At 44.2% G+C, this 22,512-nt stretch overlaps 1 protein-coding gene across 6 annotated transcripts in view; it reads right to left on the bottom strand.

Moving 5' to 3' along the window:
* Positions 1-22,512, bottom strand: part of CFAP61 (cilia and flagella associated protein 61) — a 90,919-nt gene that overhangs the window by 41,440 nt on the left and 26,967 nt on the right. For all 6 annotated transcript variants that reach the window (XM_069008761.1, XM_069008759.1, XM_069008756.1 and 3 more), the window contains 2 exons: positions 20,622-20,756; positions 8,102-8,229 (listed from right to left, as the gene is read on the bottom strand). In XM_069008761.1, the coding sequence (XP_068864862.1) occupies positions 8,102-8,229; positions 20,622-20,756 (263 nt within the window). The remainder of the gene's footprint in view (positions 1-8,101; positions 8,230-20,621; positions 20,757-22,512) is intronic.

The following is a 22,512-nucleotide window of genomic DNA, read 5'->3' as shown; positions in this document are numbered from 1 at the left end:
GAATTTGTTCAGTGTTTGAGCACAGGCTGGTAGTATTTGTGAAAATTATCAGAATCTTTAAATAAGTAACAAATGTCGTATCTTGTGTTCCAAAGGCCTGGCTCCACAAGTGTGGCTGGCACGCGTAACCCCAGACTGAAAATACGTACATTTACATACATACAGGCACTTAAAGGCAAGCCTGAGCACCAGAGGGGAGCTGCGGCTCCTGCCGGGCAGTGGCAGAGTCACCACACGGTGACAGGCTGGGGATTTTGAGCTTCATTATTTCTAGGCTAACAAAAGGATGGCTTATTTACTACAGCTTTTGATTCCTTACTGGTGCCTAAAAGCTCTTAACTGAAAAACAGCCAAGGCCCTGGAAACAGGCAGCGGGTGTCAGGACTGGGACTAACTTAGATGCTGCTAAGAAATATAACAATGCCTGACATGAAACAGGGCAAAGTGGAAGTTCCCATTTGGTGAAAAAGTCCTCAAGTTAAGAGCCTGAACCAGTGCAACATTAAACAAGTGCACCTGCATTTTAGAAGCAAATAATTCCAGCAGGGATTCACGTTGCTGTGGATACAGAGGGAAGAACAGCTCAAAGATACTGGTAAAGCAGGGAGGGATTAGAGTATCTAGGGAAATAAGTAAAAGGTGTTGGGTTTCAGTGCACAGCTCTAGAGGACAGCTACAAAAAGAGTCTGAACACCCTTGTCCTCAAAATAAAACAGGGTTACCAATTTACTGAGCATAATCAAAAGGACACACAGAAAAGTTTTAGTACAGTTTTTACATACATCCCAGTGTTTGTGAATCTGTTAGCGTATTCCTTGCTCATTTTGCTGCATTTTTTGCCTGATGCCTCGCTACCTTTTTTTTTTTTCCTCCTGTGTGTGGCATAATGATGGAGGCTTAGACGGTGGAAACTGCCTGAACAAATAATTTAATTAGTTGCTTTCATTAAACCCCTCATTATCACAACAAGTCAAATCACTTTTGTTACAAAAAATAAAGTGCAGCGAAGTAGTCTCCATGAACCCGAGCATTTCAATTTATTTGAAATCTTGAGGTTTTTAAAATTATTTTTTCAATAAAAACTAAAATAAAAACGTGACAGAAGATAATGCTTTTTCTGCCTAAAATTGGTAACCGTGTGAAGTGCTCTCCTGTGTACACAATCTTTAAACAATAGTATCTGAAATTACAACCTATCCAAAAGTAAAGTCTTAATGACATTGGATCCTCAGCTTCACTGCAGCAAAGCCCTTATAAAAATGGCAGCTCGAGTTCATTCTGAAAACGGTAAAAAATACTCTGATTTCAGCACTAAATGCTGAAAAGTTAAGATGTGATAAAGTCTTGCATTAACAAAACTTTGAAATCAGAGAAACCTCTCTGAAACAAAAAAGGAACATTAAGATTTTGTGGGGAGGAAGGAGCGCAGAAGCAGAGATGATGATGGGAGTCCCAGCAGGCCATAACCTGTATTCAAGGCGCAGGGACTCGGCCTGCCCAGGTGTCAGTCTCGCCGTACAAGGCAGATGTAGACAGTTCTCCTTTTCCCCGCAAATATAACCATTTATCCAAAGCAGGACGTTTTTTTAAGGAAACACCTCAAGAACACACAATCAGGATGTGACTTGGAGAAGAAACATCTCCAAAGATATTCTAACAGGTTTCCCAGCTCCACACAAAACTCCAGATAGAAATTCCCAGCTTAACAAAGGTTGCTCATACAAATAACTGGAAAGAAACCCCCCTCACTCATGCTGTCACTCCAGGATAAATGTGTTACTCAGCACTACAGCCTTGCTTGGAGCCACCTTTCCAAGCAATGTGTTCCCATGTTGTCTTTCCACTGAATTCCTTTGCCAGCCCCAGTGCTTTCCCTTTCCTCCGCTGCCTCTGCCTCCTGGGGCACCCATACTTGGCTTCACCAGCAGCAGAAGGGCTTGTTGTTTGTATCAACACCTACCAAAAGCACCTCTTCTCCAGAACCTTCTCTGAGGGCATCAACTGCAGCCCCCAGAGCAGGGTTCCAGATTCACTGCTGACCAACAGATGTCCACCTACAAGTTATCCCTCTTCAATTGTAAGTAAACAAAGATTAGCCAGTTCTCCCTTGGATCAACCTTGGGAAAAAGTGTTAAGATTGTGAATGAATTTGCTCAACAAAAAAAAGGGATAACAGCACAGTGTTTACCGGGACACTTGCCAATGCAAGTGTCCCAAGGAGGGGCTTTCCACACGACCTGGCCCATGAAAACTCTTCCTCTCTCCGCAAAATATTTCATCATGCCCCAGTTGCTTCCTCCTGGTATTAAAACAAGGTCCCTTCAAAAATGTCTATTTTGATGGAACAGCGCTTTGTATTTTTTTGCCCCAGGAATTTCCTGCCAGGTTTACCAGATGCTGTCACCCTAAGAAGAGCAACCTCTAAACCCAGGCCATGAAAGCCAGCACTGTCACCATTTCTGACATCTTAGCAAGAATGCATTAAAGAACTAAAGAACATTTCCTTCACTCTTTGACTAACACCCTTCACGGATGCTGGGATTCCTTCTCTCTCCACTAGCAGCTGGGTCCCTCATCAAACTTCAAACTTGTTGGTTCACTACTTAGTAACAATGACATCTGTGAGTTACCACCATTATTCTCACACTCAATCCAAACACAGCTACTAGAAAAAAAATTAACTCTATCCCAGCAAACCCAGGGCAATCCTGTCTCATAAGCTGTTCCTCCCCAGTTAAATTTGGATTCTCCTGCTAGGTTATATAAACTAGTCCTCTCACTCTTCCCCCTTCAAGTGATTAGTCCTGGATTTCCTTCTCTGTGGTTATTTTACTGTGGTTATCCTTTTCCTAGGCAATATAATTAAACACACCAGCAACTCTGACTCTGTTGCCTTCCAATTCCTTTACTAATTCCTCCTTTTTTTTCATGGCTTTACATCAGTCTACAATCTAGCTTTCTCTCTGAACATTACCAAACATGTCTTTTTCCAGTTTCTTCTTTTGAACTCCCATCCACCTTATAACTCACTACTTGGAAACACCTCAGCCCCCTCCTGTGGCTGTCACTGCATCTGTCCCTTCCAGTCACCTCTCACTTCCCAGCAACTGGTTTTGCTTACAAAAACTAGAGCATCCACTCAAGATCTGCGGCATTCTCAGGATCTAGGTTACTAAAATCAACATGGCAAAGTTCTTACAGTACGAATTGTTCTGTAACAGGGCAGAGAAATATAGAGTTCTTTTCCTTGCCCACTCAAAACACACAGCTAAATCAGACCCATCCATATCCTTCCACAGCTACAGAGTTCATGAGGGCAGCCCTACCATCCCAAATCTAAGTTGGCTTTGAGTCTGACCTAAGCAAAGTACCATCCAACCACTGCTTCAGTGAGAGCACTTCCTTCCTAAAATTTCAATTTCCATTCCAAAAGTGTTCCAGTGTTTCATTTTCCTCAAAAAGGGCAATTATTTTTCTAGACAGAAAATGAGAGCTATCTGATGATGGCCTTGGTAGTTACAGTCTCTCACTGTTTAATCACCTGGCAGATTCCAAACCATAGTAGAGAGACATCAACACCATTTTCCACAAATAAAGGTACCATAAATTGGGCAGTAAAACTAAAGTGTGGTTGAAACTTCACCGGTTTGCCTACTGCTGTGTGAGTGCTCCAGTGAGTAACACACAGTGCAGATTCCAGCTTGCTAATAGGACATTTTTAATATTATTGGACAATTACCCATGTTAAAACCAAGGTGGTGGGGTTTTTATGGCTGTCTACCAGACTCCAATTTTCCAAACTATTGCAGAGGAGATGAGTATTCTGACTCCATGATGTAGCCTGGTGCAAATCCTGCAACACTGCCTTCAGAGTGTGCCGCCTCAAAATGCTCCCAGATGCCACCAGCCTGCCCTTGAACTCAGAAGGCTTGAGGTTTAACCACATGTGCTCCTCCTGCCAGCAGGAGAACACACAACTTTTCAAAGTTGCACGTTCTGAGGCACCCCCCCAGTGCCAAGTCCTCACGACATAAAGCTGACAGCCCAGGGAAGGACAGGGACACCGCTGGCAGAGGGTCAGCTGGGCCAAAACTCCTGATTCCAAACATCCTTCCCTTTATTTAGTGACTCCACGTGTCAGCACCCTCACTCTGCTCCTCTGAGTACACACACACAGACACGAACAGGAATTAAATCCACGCTAATCACTAGTGGGAAGGACCACAGCTTAGCCAGACAAGTAATTTTTTCTCCACTGCAGCAGCCTGCAGAGTCTGCTGTGCTTCCAAGCCAACCCTCAGGCAGCCCAGAGGCTGCTCTGGAGGGCTCAGCACTACCCCTCCTCTGCAGCTCTGGGAACAAACTTCAAACAAAACTAAATATGAACAGAAGAGAAAGTGGTTACACCTCCTCCATGGCTTTAGCAGAGAGCTGCAGAACCTCAGTGTAGTGTTTGCACTTGGAAAGCTGCTGTATTTGCTCTGAACTGCATCGATCAGAGTACCAGGTTACCATGCTCAGAGCTGTGGATGTCCCACTGAGTCACCAGGAGGGGATGACGGATGCAGCCCAGCATTCTATAAAAACCCTTGTGACTCATTCCAATTTTGAGCAGGCTTTTTAATGAGAAAACTACTATTTCCAAGATCAGCTTTAACACTCACTAAGAAGTTAGAGGTATTCAGACATAAATAGTAACAAGAGAAAATCTACAAATCCTTACAAATTTCAAGTGTGAAAGAACAGTTTGGGCTGAGAGTGTTTGCCCATGTTTAAAGGACAAGTATTTCAAGTTGAAATAATCGTATTTAAAACTGCAGAGTCTCAAAAGCAAGACCGTAACTATAAAATAAGCCCATACTGATGTTAATTGAGTCTTCTTTTCTGGCAGAGGCTGTTAGGAAGGCTGATCCTGATCCACATCCTCTCCCTCGTTTATGTCTGGTATCAGTCACTGCCAGCGTTCATTGTGACGCCGACTGCGCAACAAGGCCAGCTCTGACCCATCTGATTTATCTCTGTCACGGCTCGAGCTCCGCTCACCAGAGGCGATGGAAGGCAACAATGTCTGAGGGACGCAGGCCCGGTGACACTGAGCACATGGCCTGGGCTTGCCCTGCTACGAAGGGAAGGCAGAGGGAAGCACACGTGTGTCAGCTCATGTGGCAAAGACAGATAGGACAAAACAATGGGCATCACTAACCCATTCATCGCGCATTAGCTCTGTGGTCAGCAAGTAAGCACTAACTATTTAATTAGTCAACTAATTAGTGACAGGCAACATGGAAGGCTTCAGATGTTCCCAGACAAATGCAAAGATAAAAAGCCTAATTAACCAGCAAGCATTATGCTAACTACAGCCAAACAGGTCAGATGTGCAGGATATTGTGTACCCCGGTGCTGCCAGATAACGGGCTCCGTCAGGAACGCTGTTCAAGCCCTGCCACCTTGGAGCTGATCCTGGGTACCCCGAACTCCCAGTGGGAGACACCGCCCTGCAGCGAAAAACTCACGTTTACTGTGCCAGATTCCAATTCTACTTTGAGAAAGAAGTTCAGGGCTTTGACAAAAATGTACTTTAATCCATCTGGTTATTAAATGCAATAGTTATTTTAATGCACCCACATGGAGAGCGAAATAGATTTCACAACAATTTCATATGAAATATTGTGATTTTAGGCACCTTCCATTCATGGCTATCTCATGTAGCATGTCATGCATATTCCAACATCCTCAGAGAATAAGTCATTGTTTACATCAGGGTTTGGATTAAGGAGGCTTTCTAAACCACAGATTAAAAACAGTTTTCCCTATAATTGAAGACAACAGTGCTTTCCACAGCTACATGCCAAGAGGTGGATAAAAGCCAATGGGTTCCCTGCACTGGAACCAGTGACAAGATACTGCTGGGAGCAAGGTCCGTGTTCCTTAAGCCAAACTTCCATCCCTGCTGCCCGAGTTTGCATGCTGCTCCAGGAACCAGCCCCTGGTTCCTGGGATAAACTGGAAACACTGGGGCTTGTAATCCTGTGTCCTTCTGGCCTAACCCTGCTCCCCTGCCCATCCCTTTGAAACTAGCAAAGGAAAGAAGACAAAAAAAAGGAAACAACCAAACAAATATAAAACCACCCACTGTCACACCAACAGCTGGCCAGGCACCAGGCTCTGCCCCTGCCAGTGCAGCGCTGCTGTCTCCACCAGTCACCTGGTCCTCCAGTAAAAGAACAAAACAATCCCTGTGCATCCTTGAGAAAAGCAGCACTACCGCTGAAAACATATACCTGCACACGCTGCCCGAGCAGCACGGAAAAGCCTAAAGCTCCTTTGGGGTTCGGGTGGGTGAGCAGCGGTGCCATGGCTGCTCCACGGCACTGCTCCAGGAGCACTGTGCCCTGGGAGGTACTGCCCACGGCACAGCGGGAGCAGGAGGCATCCTGCCACGGGGCAGCAGAGCTCATTCTCAGGGTCATTTCTCTGCTTAATGAAAAATGTATTTCTTCAGTATCAAAGAAGTTGAAAACACTCGCAAGATCGAGTTCTAATAATTGCCACATCGGTAAGTGAATTACATTTGTATGTTTCCATGGTGACTGGTAATGTAAAATAATTAAGTATGAAGAATAACGATGAGAAAACTACTTCCTCTTTTTAAGGATTAGGGCTCACAAATTGATTCAATCCAGCTATTTTTAGTGCATGTAACCTTTGCAGGGAATATTAGAAAATTATGAGTAAATTAAACTAAATTGTTTTAAAAGGCCTTCACATTGATCAGGAGGCTATTTGCTGCTGATGTGAAAATTAAAAACTAATCTTTCCCAAATTTATACCTCTATTAATATAAATTCTGTGACACTGCACTAAGTGCTGACTGCTGGCACCGTGGTTCTCCGAGCAGCACCCCATGTCTGAGGTCGGGTGCCAAGACAAGCTCAAGGAGGACGTGTCCTGCAGCAACTCCGCCCAAGTTTACTTCAAACTCAGGCCCTGGCTGCAAAGCCTCGGCCGAGGGAACTCCAAGGGCAATGCCTGCAAAGGCCTGTTCACCACAGACAGGCTCAGCTGACACACCTGGAGCACAAACATGCTTTGGCTTCCCCACAGTGTTTTATAACAAAATGGCAGCAACAAACAGTGCAGGGTGAGTAACAAGAAAGGGGTTAGAGTAACAAGAAAGGGGTTAGAAGCTCTAAAGTACATGTTTAGCTGAATTTGGGATGGAACTGAAAGCCTAGAAGGTGCTGAGAACAGGAGGATGAGAGGACACTATTTACCCTGAGATGGGTTGCTTTACAGGAAGTCAAGAACTAAGAGAAGGGCAAGAAGCGGAATTTTTTTTCTGCACTCCTCCAGCAATACAACATCTATAAAGCACTTCAACTTAATCTTCTCTTGATGTATTGAAAATGTAATTTGTGATGTTATCAATGGTTGTTGGCTTAATTGGAAAAAAAAAGGTGGAATTTTCCATTCTCTGCCTCCCATAAAAGCACCAGACTCTTTCAGTATGCGTGGTTAAACTCTGGAGAAAACACCAACTGCATCAAAGGAACTGCATTCTCAGGGTGTGACTCCCCAGCAAGCCCCTGAAACTGCCGTGGAGCAGGTACAACAGTGAGACACCAGAGAGAGCACTCTGTCCTCGCACTGGGAAGGCTGCTAAACAGCAGAACTCACCCACTGGTTTCCCTGCCTTAGACTTGGGGAATGGGGGATTCAGACAGGTTTGGGATCCCACCGGGCACGACTGGCTTTAAAGGTCAATACTGCTTGGGAGCACACGCAAAGGGCCATTGACTCCACCTCCCCCCACAAGACTGTGGTTTAAGAATAATGGCCAAAGCGACTTTAGGTGTTTTCAATTCTCATTTTCAGAGTGGCTTCACCTTAAGGATCCACGTGCAACTCGGAGTTGCTTGGAATCCTGTGAGTCCCAAGGCATCCAGGACACCAGCACCCATCCCTGCATCCGCAGGTGCTCAGACCTTTAACACCGAGTACTGAGATGGACCCAAGGAAGGCTTTAAATGCAAGAAACAACCCCCTTCATACAAAAGGGAACATATCATTTTCAGCAAAGGAAATAAAATAAAAAACTTACCAAAAAATCAGCGTTTCCAGAAAAGAGATTCCAACATCGGATGCACCAACCACCACAATTCTAGTGTTGATACACACTTTTGATTCCAGCACCAGCTTTCGATTTGTGTGGTTCAAAGAATAATTCAGCTGAAAAAAATATGTAAGACATAGAAATGCATTTAAAAAATAGTTGAAGCCTGCTCGGAATCATTAAGCTCTCAGTGATGCATTATATCTTGCATTGACACAAAACTTCTTATGCTCACTGACATGACTAACACCATTTTTCTGTGTGTGGCACCAGATAAGCGGTACTAAGATACGTGGAATATGTACACGTTTACTAGGTCACAGAAAACTACAAGAGCTCAATGGTCTGGCTTCTCCTGAGCAGGATGCTCTGGAATCCTTGCAGGAGAGGACAACACGGGCCTCTGCTATCACTCACTGCCATTTATCAAACACCTTGGGAACTTGCATTTACATACTGCTAAGGCCATTTTTATACCTCATAGAGCAGTTTTTACACTTGCTGGTTTATTTATGGAAATGGTTTTACTTGTAAATTGATTAGGAACTCCTATTTGAGTGTCTTTGTGTTTAATTGAAAACTCCCTTTCCAAAACGATCCTTCTCTTTTCTTAAATACAGGGCAGCTACCTGGAAAGCCAGGTTGCCTCATGAGTAAATGAGTACCTCAGTGTCACTGGGATCAATGCACCAGTCACAAATCTTACTGCAGCGTTGGTAGTTACCGATTTCCACACCACTTCATTCACACTCTGACTAAGGGAATAAACTCCATGTGGTGTTTTTTCCCATGTGTCTCTATGTCTCGCTACCTAAGATTCTCCAAACAAATGTGCAGCTAAGGGACAAGAGATACCATTGCATTAGACAATATTTTTTTTCACCTTGACTACATTTAGCTTTCACATTTCTGATGAAAGACACAGAAATACTTTCCATCTTGCAGTTTGCATTTTTCCTATTGCTCTGGGTTGCCTACATTCCCATTTCACAGAATGGGTAACTGCAGGTTCATAAATGCACTGGGAAGACCAATACAAAACTGACCCACTTTTGTTATTTGTCAGACACTTCTCCAATAAATTCCTGCCGTGACACTTAGGAAGGAAGCAATCTAAGGCTTCTAACAGGTTTTCCTCTACTACAAATAGGAAACAGCACTAATAAAATTAAGTCCTCTAAATTCCTCCTATGAATGTACAGTTGAAATATATTCCCTAGGTATCAGCTGACAGAGTAACTCAATAGATGAAGAGTAAGTACTCTCTTTTAAAGCTGTGGTAATTACACATGCCCTCTCAATAAGTACACAGCACATTGAGATTCCCCCCAAGAGATCTTTCATGCCATGTCTTTGCACCCGTGGAGCTCCACAGCTGGGGTTTCAGCACAGCCCCACCACACTGTGGAACTCACTAGAGTGCTGTCCTGTCCCTTATGGAAGCATTATGGATCAATTCCCTGCCAAATGGCATGACTGCATAACAAGTCATTTAGAATGTGGCAAAACTGTACGTCACCTTTGGTCAGGCAACGTTATTTTTTACTGCCAGATAAATGTTCTTTGAGTTGCAGTTCACCACAGTGCAACGATGACATCCAGTGGTGAGCCAGATTCATCTCAGGGACTGGACTGCCCTGGGAAAATTCCAGAAGATATCTCAAAAAGTATGCCAGCCCAGGGTGGCTGCTTAACGGAGGTCAGTTGTGTGGCAGCCAGCACACGCCCACAATGAAGAATGCCTGGGCAAGGGACAGAACCACCCTGCTGCTCCAGGGTTGTACAGGACATAGGCAAGTCCCTACAGAGAACCTCCATAATCCCATTCAAAGCCACTGCTTTCGAACATGGTTGAACACTCCTTACAGAAGGATCTGCCAGCAAAAAGGATTTTAATCATAAATTAGACTATGTCTGTAACACTTCCACATTTCAGAAACTGAAAAAGCCTTCTGTATTGCCCTGAAAGTGTACATCTTTAGAAGAGATTTTAGGAAACGAGAAGAACCAATGCCAAGTATTACAGACAGCCCTCACTACTTAAAATCAAACTTTGACCATGTTTCTTATATAACACACTGAATGGTTATGCCCCAGCTACATGAGCTGTTGCTCTGCCAATGCTGACACGTGTGGAGCTCTCCCAGCCCCACAATCAGGTGTGGAGGACACTGTGCCCTCACCTCAGTATTCACATTCCCAGGATTGGCAGACAGCAATTCTGCCAGGCTGGGTTTTGCTGCACACATGGACTTGCAACTTTCTAGAAAAGCAATGACTTCCGGAGGAAAAACCATTAAGCGATGTTTGTGTTGAAACGCAGCTTTTAATAAATGCATAAAACGGTAAAAAACATGGAAAGAAACTACTTGTAATGTACCTAACCAACGAAAATAGGCAGGAATGCCAGCAGCAAACAGCATAAACCCAACAGGCCTCTCGGCAACACCATGCTCAAACATCTCCTTCTACTGCTGTGCTGGTGGTTTATTGTAATGCTCTGCAGCAATGAAAGCAGGAATACAATTTCCCTAGGAAGAGTTGTGTCTAATTTATGAAATGGCTTCTGTATCAGTGACACAAAGGCAGCCTATGAGCAGAGTACAACCCTTTTTGTTCCCCGCACAATGGCCCCAACACCAACAGCTGTCATGCTCCAGAAATCACCTTTCTACAGCTAAGTACGCTAAACAGCCCTGGGGAGTAAGGAATTAGGTGGATTGGTCCCATAATACCACCTATTTTAACCAAATGTCAGGACAAATGGCTACACGTGTTCCCCAGAGGGGTAATCAGACATCGTAATTGATAGGTCAATAGCAAACTAACATGTTTATTTTGTATCCAATCTATTAAATAAACCAGCAATCATTAACTAATGCAAGGTGAAAAGCATTAATTGCCATTGGTAGAAAAAGCATACGAAGCCCAGAAAAGAGAATTTTCTTTGGTTGTCAAATGATTATTTGGAGTACTGGCATCCCTGCCCCCTCCACGCTGCTCCCATCTAGGGGCAGAGGGACAGCGGAGCTGGCAGTGGTGGCTGCTGGCAGTGGTGGCCCTTTGGCATCAGATCGTGGGGCTATTCCTGCACATGGACACCCAATGACATCATCCAGAGGCCTTCAAACCAGACCTCATTTATACGCTGATGCAGTCCCCAGACACTGACAACACACACCCTGCATGGGAACCATGGCTTTCACTCATGATCTCACAGCACAACATGGGCCAGAGCAGGATTTATGGCATCCAGAATTCACACATCCTGCTACTCCAAGCAACCAAAGGAAAAAGAGACACGAAATACCAATAAGGTTTCAGCAAACATTATTTCCTTTGCACTTTCCAACTATGTACAGCTTCACAGCCAGCTCTCCTGCCTGGTTTGCACATGCCTCGGGAATGGATTCGTGGTACATTTACTCACTACTTTACATTATTTATTGATGGTACAAACTCACATCCAGAATACTTTGAGGTTCCTTTTAGTTCTGTTCTTAAATGTTGGACCCTGGGCTAGCTGAAGGTTTTCTGTATGTATTTATTATAATTGTTCTACAATCAGTCAGGGTTTATAGCAAATAAACATTCTAACAAAAAAACATGGAAATTGAACACCTAAAAATGTAAAAACAAAAATCTGGACAAAGGATTTCAGCCCTGACAGGAAGAGAACAGCACTCTGTTCTGAACTGGGCACTGGAAAGTCTATCCCAGTAACACTCAGTGGTGTGTCAGAGCTGCTGCACTCCTCTCTGGGACTCCTCATGCAAAGGCTCCCTAACACTGCAGAATTCACAGCATCACAGAATCCTTTAGGTTGGAAAAGACCTCTAAGGCCATCAAGTCTGACCATTAAACTTAGACTTGACTTTATTAGACCCTGAGGGACTTGGGCCTTGCCCAGCTGAACACACTGAAGTGTTGGCTGCAGTTCAAGTATCTTGAAGTGGCCCACATTCAGAAGGGCTGCTCAGGGCACTGCATGGAACATGGGGCTGACTCATTTGCTATGTTCTTGGCATCTCCACTGATCCCTCACTGCTACTGGGAGGGGCCCTCCCAGCCCTGTCTTGTGGGATTCTACACCTGCCTGCAATGCATTGGTTTTACTTCAACATTTGTTACTAAGAAACAACAGTTACTGCTCTAGAGGATCCACACGATTTGAACTGCTTCTGTAAAAACCATCAGAAGCGGTGAAAACAATTAACAAACCTGTTACGAGAGTAGTGCTGAGCTCAGCGACAGTGGCAGGCAAACAAGAAGGTGAGCAAACAGAGCTATTTTAATTTCAAGCTCCATTTGAACCACAAGTTAAAAAAAGAAACATCAATGTTTACCAAGGTGATATGAACAAAACTGATTGGAAAATGCATGCTTTTTCAGCCTGCATTAGGAATTGTTTTCTAAATACTAGCTACATTCCAAAAAGCCTCATTAGAAATCTCTGCAAACATGTTTTCAAAAGCTGTTTCCAAGCATTCACAGATTTATACAAACACCAGAAACAGAAGGAAAAGAAAACAGGAAAAGAAACAGTGATGAAGAGTGCAGCCTTAATCGTTTGTCTTTGTCAAAGAACCCTTCTTCGAGAACTGTGGCTCGGTTAGATAACACCTTGCCTTTACAGAATATCTTCATCCACAGATCCCCAAGGCCTTCATGAATGAAGTCAGTATTATTACACCATTATTATGCCTATATGGGTAAATGCTGATCTTCAGCTTCTGGCAAAAGCCACCTCTATATTCATAACTAATCATATGCCAGTCCCTATGACTCCATACGAAACCAGGGATTTCCTGCTTAACTCCAACCAGCAGCAGAGGAGAGCAGAGCACGGACACATCTATTTAATTTCCTTGCAGAACCACCGTTACCATGGTAAAAAGCTGCTCTTTTTCCCTTTGAGCACTGACATTTGGATCCCCAGCCCAGAGAGGGCCGGGCAGTTCACACTCATGTAAGGACCTGACGATTGCTTGCTGCTCTGCTTCAAAGGCCAAAGAAATGAACTCGGAATGGTGCCACTTTTAGAGAGCTCAGTTCTCCCCCGTTTTTCTGGGGAGAAAGGGAAGGACAGGAAGGCACGGGAACTCGATCAGAGCATTCAGGCTGGCAAAGGGGTAAAGCACATGGCTGGCTCTAGTCCTCTGACAGCAGTCATTGCTTCCCAGGTCATCTGTCTATGGCTTATTGTCCAAGGCAGAAGGAAAGAGAGCAGCAAATACAAACGTGGGTTTTGGCCAAGGACTGCCCCCATAAGCTCCACATCCCTCTGAGAGAGGAACAGGCCTGTCAGCCCCTGGGGAAAGGAGCCCTATGGGAACCTCTGGCCTGAGCACAGGAACAGCAGCCAAGGGGCAGCTTGCACTGGTCTCTGGGAACACTGAGCCAGCCTGCAGAGGCAGCTGCCCACACACACACACAGACACTCAGCAGTGACAGGAGCAGAGCCAGAGCTGAGAGAAGGCAGGGGCAACCTCACAGTGCCTGGGTACAGACTCAGGGTGACAGAAGCAGCAATTTAAATATATGGAACTCATTGAAAAACATAAGAGAGGTATAAAGTTAAAAGCTTGGGGGGAAAAAAAAATCGTAACATTTCATACTGAAAATAATGAACACGAGGTAACAAATAATAGTCCAGGACATGAGGGGAGATTGATTAGTAGGGTCACAGAGTCAATGTTTTAGTGACAGCGCACATAGCTCTCCATTTTATAACAGTGAACATCACCTTTCTGTGGCAAAAATGTCTGCTTCCTCCTTACAAGCTGGAATTATCAATCTAACAAACGGCTTTGAAAAAGCTGTAAGCCAAGTCTGACCTGTTTGTAAGCAGAAGTGCCTATTTCAGCTTACTGCAAATGTCATTAACACCTGTACAGCACTGACACCATGCTTTCAAAACAAAGATAGGTCATCTTACTTTTAATTTCACACATGCACATAAGTGGTAAACACTCCTGTTAATGATGCCATCTGGTGCCTCCCATAACGGCGTGACACTCAAGCCTTCCAAACAAAATGTAATGGCAGCATCGCACAAACCCCACTGACATTTACAGTGAGGAAATTTGTTATCAGCCTCGCTTCAGAATGCCTGTTTGTGTGCCTACTGGTGCTATAAAACCATCACCTTCACCAGCCAAGGGGAAGAACAATAAATAATGGATTTTCATCCATGCATATACTACAAAAGCATTAAAAATTCATTACTCGAGCACACGAGCATCTTAAGCAACAGTTACTGCTTTAAAAATTAATACTACTCCCCTGGTTAAGTGAAAACTATCCACACCAAGCCTTTGTTTGTAATCCCAATGTCCACACACAAATTGTAACACAAAAGAACTCTGCTGTTTTAACTTTGATACATGAGCCTTGATATTTAAAAGGCAGGGAATTCTCTTGCCCATCCTCCCTAGGCTCTCTGCTATATTTGCTCTTTCTTATCTTAGTAGAGGCCTAATGACGAAAAAAAACCCCAGTAAAAAACCTTCCATGTTTTAGCCATATTCAGTACATTCCAGTGCTTCAACTGCACGTAAATAGAACTGAAACTGCCAAAATAAACCCCCTAATTGCTACAGGTGTTCTACCAAGCCAGCACACACTTTGCTCCAAGGCAGACAGTGAGAGGGTAAAATAGCAGTGACCACTTTCCCTGAGTTACTCCAGGCACTGCTACTCCAGAAGCACCTCCAGGAGCAGAGTTGGCTGTTCCTGTGGTCATGCCCGCAGACCAGGATGGGGAATGGCCAGTGCCCAGGATGGGCACACACTCCAAAGCAGAGGCTCTGGTGCTTCACAGCACTCGTGCCTGTCCCTCTCTCCACCTTCTGGACATTTCTCTTTGGATACGTAAGGTGACAAACCTCGTTCTACTCTCAGCTGCAGTCAGGAGCAAAGAGCTTTGTCTGCTCAGAATAGATTGCTCTGTGGTAGCCTCTGTGGACAGCCTCTCCCCCATGTTTTAAAATCTGATTTTAAGTCCTTGTTTTTGTCACCTTCGAATTACAACTGATCTAAAATTTTCAAGCTGTACACTGTGGACTGGCTGGGACTGGACAGCAAGGTGCTGTTAACAGTCGGTCTATCAGTTCTGAGTCCCTTCTGCTTCTCTGCCCGCACAGCTCAAGGTGATGGCTTGTGCTAAGTCTGGGCACTAGTGAAAAGTTCAGGCAACTGGTAGTGAACTGGCCAAAACACCAGAAAGTAGAAGCCACAGAGAGTGAAACTCCCCAGGAGTTTGCTGGAGGGGACATCAGCATCTAGGGATGAGTTTTCTATACAAACACTCACATAGATCGGTTTCATACCCTTTTTTTAAACAAGCTTCCCCACAAGAGAAAATTTGTCAAGTTCAAAAATGCTTTAAATTTTTTTTCTGGTTTTACCTGATAGCTAATTTCTCCTTTTCTTTTTACAAAACATGGTAAATATATACTGTTTTAATTAAAGTCCTGCAACTTTATAATGGACATAAAAAGCTCACAGAACAGAGAATCATCCAGGATGGCTCCTACATTCATAAGTCATTTGAGTAGTGAACATACACAGCAATGAAACAAGTTGTAAGATGAATCTAAAAGCAAGGATTTATTTTCTCTCATGTTCTTGTTTTAATTACTATTTTAAACTGCTCTCAGGCCATTTATTCATAGCCTTTACCATAAGCATCATCACTGGAATCAGACAAACAAAAATACCTCCACACTGCACTGGAAACTGTTGAGTTTGCAGTGCCTTGGCCTCCATTTTGCATTTGAACCTCACACTAAACTAACTAAATTTATACAACACTTCACAGGCTTCTGCAACTGTTCTGTCTTTTTATGAGCTGGAGCAGAAAAAACAATTCTGAACTGTGCAATAAAACCTGACAGCTTGAACACAGCCATGAAATAAAAATATAATAAACCCAATAGCATGAATAATAATAAAAGGGCAAAAACAAGGAAATAATTCAACAGATGTGTGACATTTTTGTTCTTCACTGTGGATCAGTTATTCTTGTTAATTATATCACCTATTCTTCCCTTACATTGATAATTACATGAAGCAGATGGAGAACAGAATGCTCCCAGATGGTGAGAAAGCAAACAAGTTTATAAATTGTTTATTTATGAAGAAATAATTAAAAATTATTTCATTATCTATAGTTTTCTACTCCACCAATAATGACATGCACTGTGAAGGCCAGCAGCACTTTATAAGATATTCAGGATTCTGTTGTAACCAACTGTTTTTCGTGTAACATGACTGCAGTGACTGACAGATGTGCAAACCACAATAATAATCTAATCTGTTTTAACGGCGAGGGAATATAGAGTTTGAATCTTTGGATCTCCTGCCAGTTGGCGCTTCAGCACTGGTTGCTGATCCAGAATACAAAAATCAGAGATTTCCTTTTGCTCTGGCACAGCTGTACAAAGTGTTTGATCTAATGAGCAGGCAGAAGCTCTGTCAGGTCTGTGCCCTGAACCCCAGTGTGGTAGATGTGCGGCCAATGCAATTCTGAGCCAAGATGTGGCACCTCTGCCACACTTGTTACTCAACAGGTATGCCAAAGTCTGGACACTTAGGACTGGACGCAAATCAGCAACTGCGCCATTCCAGGGGGCTGCAATAGCAGACAGGCACACTTAACATCTCCTGCTTTGTGCTTTCTCAGTCCAGTCTTATCCAATTTATCCAAATTGCTTTAGCAGAGCAATGTGAGACAGAGTTTGGTAGGAACAGACACACAAAATCAGCAACAAAATGTATTTGCAATCTCAAAGCATAGGAAGAAGTAAGGAAGAATTTACAGCCCTTCAGGAAATGGAGCCACTGCTTGGGGAGTCACAGGGTTTCTGAGGCAAAGATGAAGCAGCACCGAGTTGTGGTTCAAGAGAAAGTGAAAAAACTTGTGATGACCTTAAAAACTATGGCAAAGTGTTCATGAAAAGGATGGCAAATAGGGGAGGAGCAGGGAGAGCTCCTAAGCTCTGTATTTCTCTGGAGTCATAGTCATTTTAGCAATAAGCTAAGAGGCAACACAAACCAAAAGCCTGTCTCAAACCAGAAACAAGATTGAACCACAGGGAATGCCACAAGGGCCTGGAGAGAACAGGGCAAGTAGAGAACTGCAGGTAGATAGCCACACAGGTAGCAGTCAGCTGTGGGTTCATAGGGTAAGTTTCTGGAGTTTAAGAGTACATCTCTCCAGCTGACATCTAGCTCTGCCAGAGAGCCCATGGCAGGAAGGACCTATGCTTCCTTCAATAGCACAAGACACAGCTCATGCTCCCTGCATTAGACAAGTGGGAGCAGTTCAGGAATCCGTGGGAGGGTGACACATGGCACTTCCCCCCTTGGTGGTTTTTCCAGACACCACAGAAGAATAGAGAGAGTTGACAGAGGGACAACAAGAACAAGTTATCCCACATCGTGCTTATCTGTCTGTAATAACTGATCCAGACCTGCAGGAAAACCACCTCTCCAGCAGAGCCAAGATCCATCTGGACTAGCAGTGCTCAGGAATTCACTGAGCAAAGCCTCTGTGGTTCAGATTGCTGCTTTCTCTTCTTTGGAAGAGAAAGGAAGAAGGAAGCAGGAAAGCGCCCGCGCGTGTCCTGGTTGAGTTCTGTACACTGGGTCTCCGTTTATGAGTGAATTCCCTTCATGCCCTAAGCAGGCTGGAATGTTCTGGGGAGACACAGACTGATGGAGCCCCAGGGCTCCCACTGCGCACTCGCTGAGATACAAAGCCACTAACAGCCCACAGACATCCACACACAAATTGTGGGCTGTGCCCCGACACAGAATGGCTGAGCTGCTCAGCCCCAGGCTGTTACTGGGGAAAAAGACACTCTGCAGCTAGAGAAGGAGAGCAAGAGCTCGCGAAGGGCTGGAACAAGAGGAAGGCAGCTGAAAAAGCAATAGATGAGAGGCAGATGTTGATTTGTTGATTACTAGATAACAAGGGCATCTTCTGGGTATCAAAGCAAGAATATCACTACAATTATCTCCATTTCAAGCAACAGACACTCAAGCAATCAATTAGGGCAGGCAATCAATGAAAATTTTACATTTCTGAAATCAACCTGCATTTACAATCTTCATCTTGTAGCTCACGTGACAAATCCTGCCACTACTGCAGAGCCCTCTAGAGCAGCAATTACAGTGATAACCTGTCCTCCAGCTCTTGGGAACAAAGCGGGCATGGATTCGCCTCTGGAGGAGCTGCTTTCAAATAGGAGAGGGCAAAGCCCCCTCGGTTTAAACCAGCTTGGTGAGCTGGGATAGAGACACGGGATAAAGAAATGAGGAGTGGTCTCAAATGCCTGAAATCCCTGCTTGCCCAATCTCAACATCTCACAAGATCCTGCCCTGATCTTGTTTAAAAGCACAAACCAAAGATGATAGGAGACATTTTCTCCTTCCTCCTCTGCAGGTGCTGGCCTCAGACATCTTCCCACTAATTCGTACTCCAGACTCTTTGTCTGCCTTTCACCTTTCTCCCTCTCTTCTCCACACTTTCCTCACAGCATTGTTCTCTCATGTCCTTTTTCCCTCACTTCCCAGCCCATGAGCATCTTCTACAACCAAAATGTGCTTCATCTTGTCTCACTGCATTTCATAAAGTGACAATTCTCAGCCTTTCCATTCTGCAGAGCGATCACATTTATCTCCTTGGTGGGACAGGTTGTTCTCTGCCTTACAGATTGCACCTTACTGTTTACAGTAGGTCTGAGAAGCCTTTTAATCACTACAAAAAGGCAGAAAGATAATATTGTGCCTACTGAAACTGGGTTGCATTAATTTACAAAATACACCTCAGTTAATTTGTAACTTCACTACAGGATTTGGCAGGTTAGTGCAAGATTATTGATGGGGATCAATCTTCCTTTACAAGGCATCTGAGCAGAGAGAGGGCAAGTGCCTTCTGCCTGGCTGCTAAAAGCAGCACCATCTCCTTACTCCTATGAGCACACTCAGTTCCCCGTGGCAGGCTGCTCCTCATGTTACAAAGCTTCCCAACGTATGGTGGCCAAAGGTTGCTTCATTCACTCGACAGAAGAGTCAATTTAGCTTTATATGGTTTCAAGTTCGTGGTATTTCAGAGAAGCCAGCAGCAGAAGCAGACCAGCTTTATCCTCAAGTTACCACCCAGCACTTAGCCCCAGATGTCCATTCTGATAGAGCACAGTCTGTCAAAAATCTATAATTCATGCAGAGGCAGATGCACAGATACTTACACAGTGGCTGGCCCTGAGTTGGGGATTTTCCAGCACAACTTCTTAGCAAAAATTTCACATATTCTATTAAATAGAAATTCGAATCTGAGATTTCAAACCCTTATGTCACTACCTACAGAGAAACTCAGAAAACCTCAGCAGGAACCTGAGCAGACAAAAGATTTGCAAATCTTTCAAAGACAGGAAGCATGGGATTTTCCAGCTTCAACAAAAATGCTAAGATGAGCTCTTTTAGTAAGAAAGCAATCACTTTTAAGATTAGGAATAAGAACCAGTTTAAAGAAAAGCATCAGACAGTTCATTCTGCAGAGAAGAGAAAGGCAGGGATGTGCATGCGGAAGGAAGGCTGTTGAACAAAGCCAAACTCAGACCAACAGCCTCAGCCATGTTCTGGATTTCACTTTGCCGGCTGCTGCCTAATTAAGAGTTTTAGGTGCCAAAACCTACTGACTAACTGAGAAAAGGACAGCACTAAAAATATTATATGGAAGCCCATCTCAGCCAACTGGAAGTTAGTAGACAGACATAAAGCTCCCTAATTATATTTCTCCACAAAATTACAACTACCTACTGAGAGAATCCATCACTAATTGTGTTTTTCCTAATATTTCAGCTTCACTAGTTACTCTTTTGAGGAATCACCTTCATGTCCAATTTTAGTTACTTAAAAATATAAGAGAATGAGGTGTAAGTTATTTAAAAAATGAAATTTTAGGAGCCTTTTCATTTAGAACCTCCAGACTGCACCAGTTCTTTGCAAATAAAACAGTTGGCTAGTGAAAACAACCTTTGCCTTTGCTGTCAAGTCATTTGGCATTTTAAGGGTATCTCGTGCATGCAAGAAACCTGACTTTGGGACTGAAAAATAAAATGTACTTATGCAATTTCTACAGAAGGAGTCAAAAGCATGACATTGTCTTTTTTCCGCTTGTGGAGCGCAATACCTAAGTAGACCTAGCAGGAGCAAGGGCTCAGCAGTAGGCAGAGCATTTAGAAGGCGCTGGGAGGCCGTGACAAAGTGCTGCCATCGTGTCAGCATGGAGTGGGAAGGGCTCTGCTCCAGTGGGCACCATGTGTGACGGGCTGTGGGCCCAGCCCAGCCAGGGCGCACGGCAACGGAGCGGGATCGGCCGGCACGGCCGCTGTAATTAAGGAGCAGCCTATGAGCACAGGGAGGGTAATGCCAGCCCATCTGCCAAGCCCTGCACGAGCTGGCACCGTGCCTCCCGCCTGCTGCCGCTGCTGTCACCCACCTGATCCTTGGAGACCTGCTCCGACGGAGCGTTCACGCCAAGCTCTTCCAGAGGATAGACAATCTGTCGTCTCGGCCGCACGGGAGCCATGTAATGAAGGGCAGATGTCAGGGAATGGGCACAGGGACGCTGAAACTGAAAGACAGCGATCCATATTTCAGCAGAGAGAATGTCAGAGCAGTGCATCACAGATGTCTGCTGCATGGCTTTGCAAACACACAATTCTTAGCTCTGTTGGCTAAATCTGAGACAAAAATCAGCAAATAAACAAACATACTCAGAGCAGAGGAATGAATTGCAGATAATTCCTGACACTAATGAAGATAATTATGAGAGTAATTACATTACTATCTCTGTGGGAATGACAGATAAACAAGTGGTTTGGTTTATGGGATTTTTCAGCACAAGTATTTTCCCCAGGAGGATATTTTTCTCCATAGCGATCATGAATCAGCTTGATTTGACCTCATTAAGCTGTGTTATCTGCTCACTGCTAACCTTTGCTCGCTTGGCAAGGAATGGAGATGAATTTATATGGAAATTCTATACCGACTGAAATGTCTGGTTCATCCAAGTGATAAATGTTAATAAACTGGCAGAAATTTGAGATGAACAAAACCTTAATGCTCATCTGAGCAGCCTGGATCATTAGAAATAGCTGTATCTGTCTATTACAGCATGACTGGCTCTGGCGTAACTTACAACGTGAAAGGGAAAAAAATAAGAGAATTACAGGAAATACAGAATGAACATTAATGCAAACTAAATTACATTCAAGTGCCATTCCATCCACAAATATTAAAAACTTGAAGTTACTACGTTGAGAATTAAGTAAAATACCACACTTACCACTTATTAGATAATAATATTAGATAAGCTAAAGTAACTTAGAGCAACTCTGTAGCCTGGTAGCCTGGAAACAGTCAACACAGGAATCACTGCTAAGATTTAACTTCTCTTCCATCCAGGGCCATTAAACTGCATTTCTGTGAGTGCCTCTTCAGAATGTGAGAACCTAATGCCACGCAGGAACATTGGCTCCTCACTGGAACACTTAGAACTCCACAAAAGTGCACAGGAAAACACATCCTTTTGCAAATGTACCCAAGTCTAACCCATCAAAAGTTCACACATGAAAGTCAGTGGTGGTTTCAAAACCACTTGAACCACCACAGACAGAACCCATCTCAGTCACCATCTAAACGCCAGGTGCCCAGCCCAGCCCAGCCCAGCCAGCCAGGCAGAAGCCCACGTTGGAGGTGAGTCTCCAGGGGAAAATTCCATCTGTCCTGAGACAGGCAGCTACGACCGATGGATGAACTGCCCTCGGGATGCACCATGCGCTTCCATCAGTGGTGCCAGGAGCCCAGGCAATGGGGCTGAGCCAGACAGCAGCTTCACATGGCTACACAGGCTTGAAAATGTTACCTTGCACTCCCTTTTCTGACATGAGACTGATGGCAAAACACATATGTGAGTATTGCTGGATTATGTTCTTCTTGGAAACGGATTTTCTCCATTAGAAGTTCAGTTCTTACGGTTCTCCCGTGACACTTGCAGAAACACAAGTCCCCCTTCAAAAGCCAGTGAGGTGCCTAGGTCCCACTGACTTTTGGTGAAACACAGTCTAGAGAACCTGAATCCCTTTGGAAGACTTTTTATAAGCCACTTGGATGCATTTAAGATGATCCCCTTGCATTTACTCAGGCTACACTACCCTTGTGCTGGGCAGAGTGCCAAGGCCAAGGATATTTCCACTCTCTACTCCCCGCCCCCCCCCCCCCCCCACTTCCTGAAGACTGGTGGACACCACAGACCAGCCCTGCTACGCAAGAGCTGTGTCCATGGTCCAGAATATGTCATGCAGGAAGAAAGTACAGTTTGCTGCAGA

Source organism: Aphelocoma coerulescens, chromosome 3 (genome assembly GCF_041296385.1).
Source record: "Aphelocoma coerulescens isolate FSJ_1873_10779 chromosome 3, UR_Acoe_1.0, whole genome shotgun sequence".
Lineage (NCBI taxonomy): Eukaryota > Metazoa > Chordata > Aves > Passeriformes > Corvidae > Aphelocoma > Aphelocoma coerulescens.
This window is presented reverse-complemented; position numbering and strand designations above follow the sequence as displayed.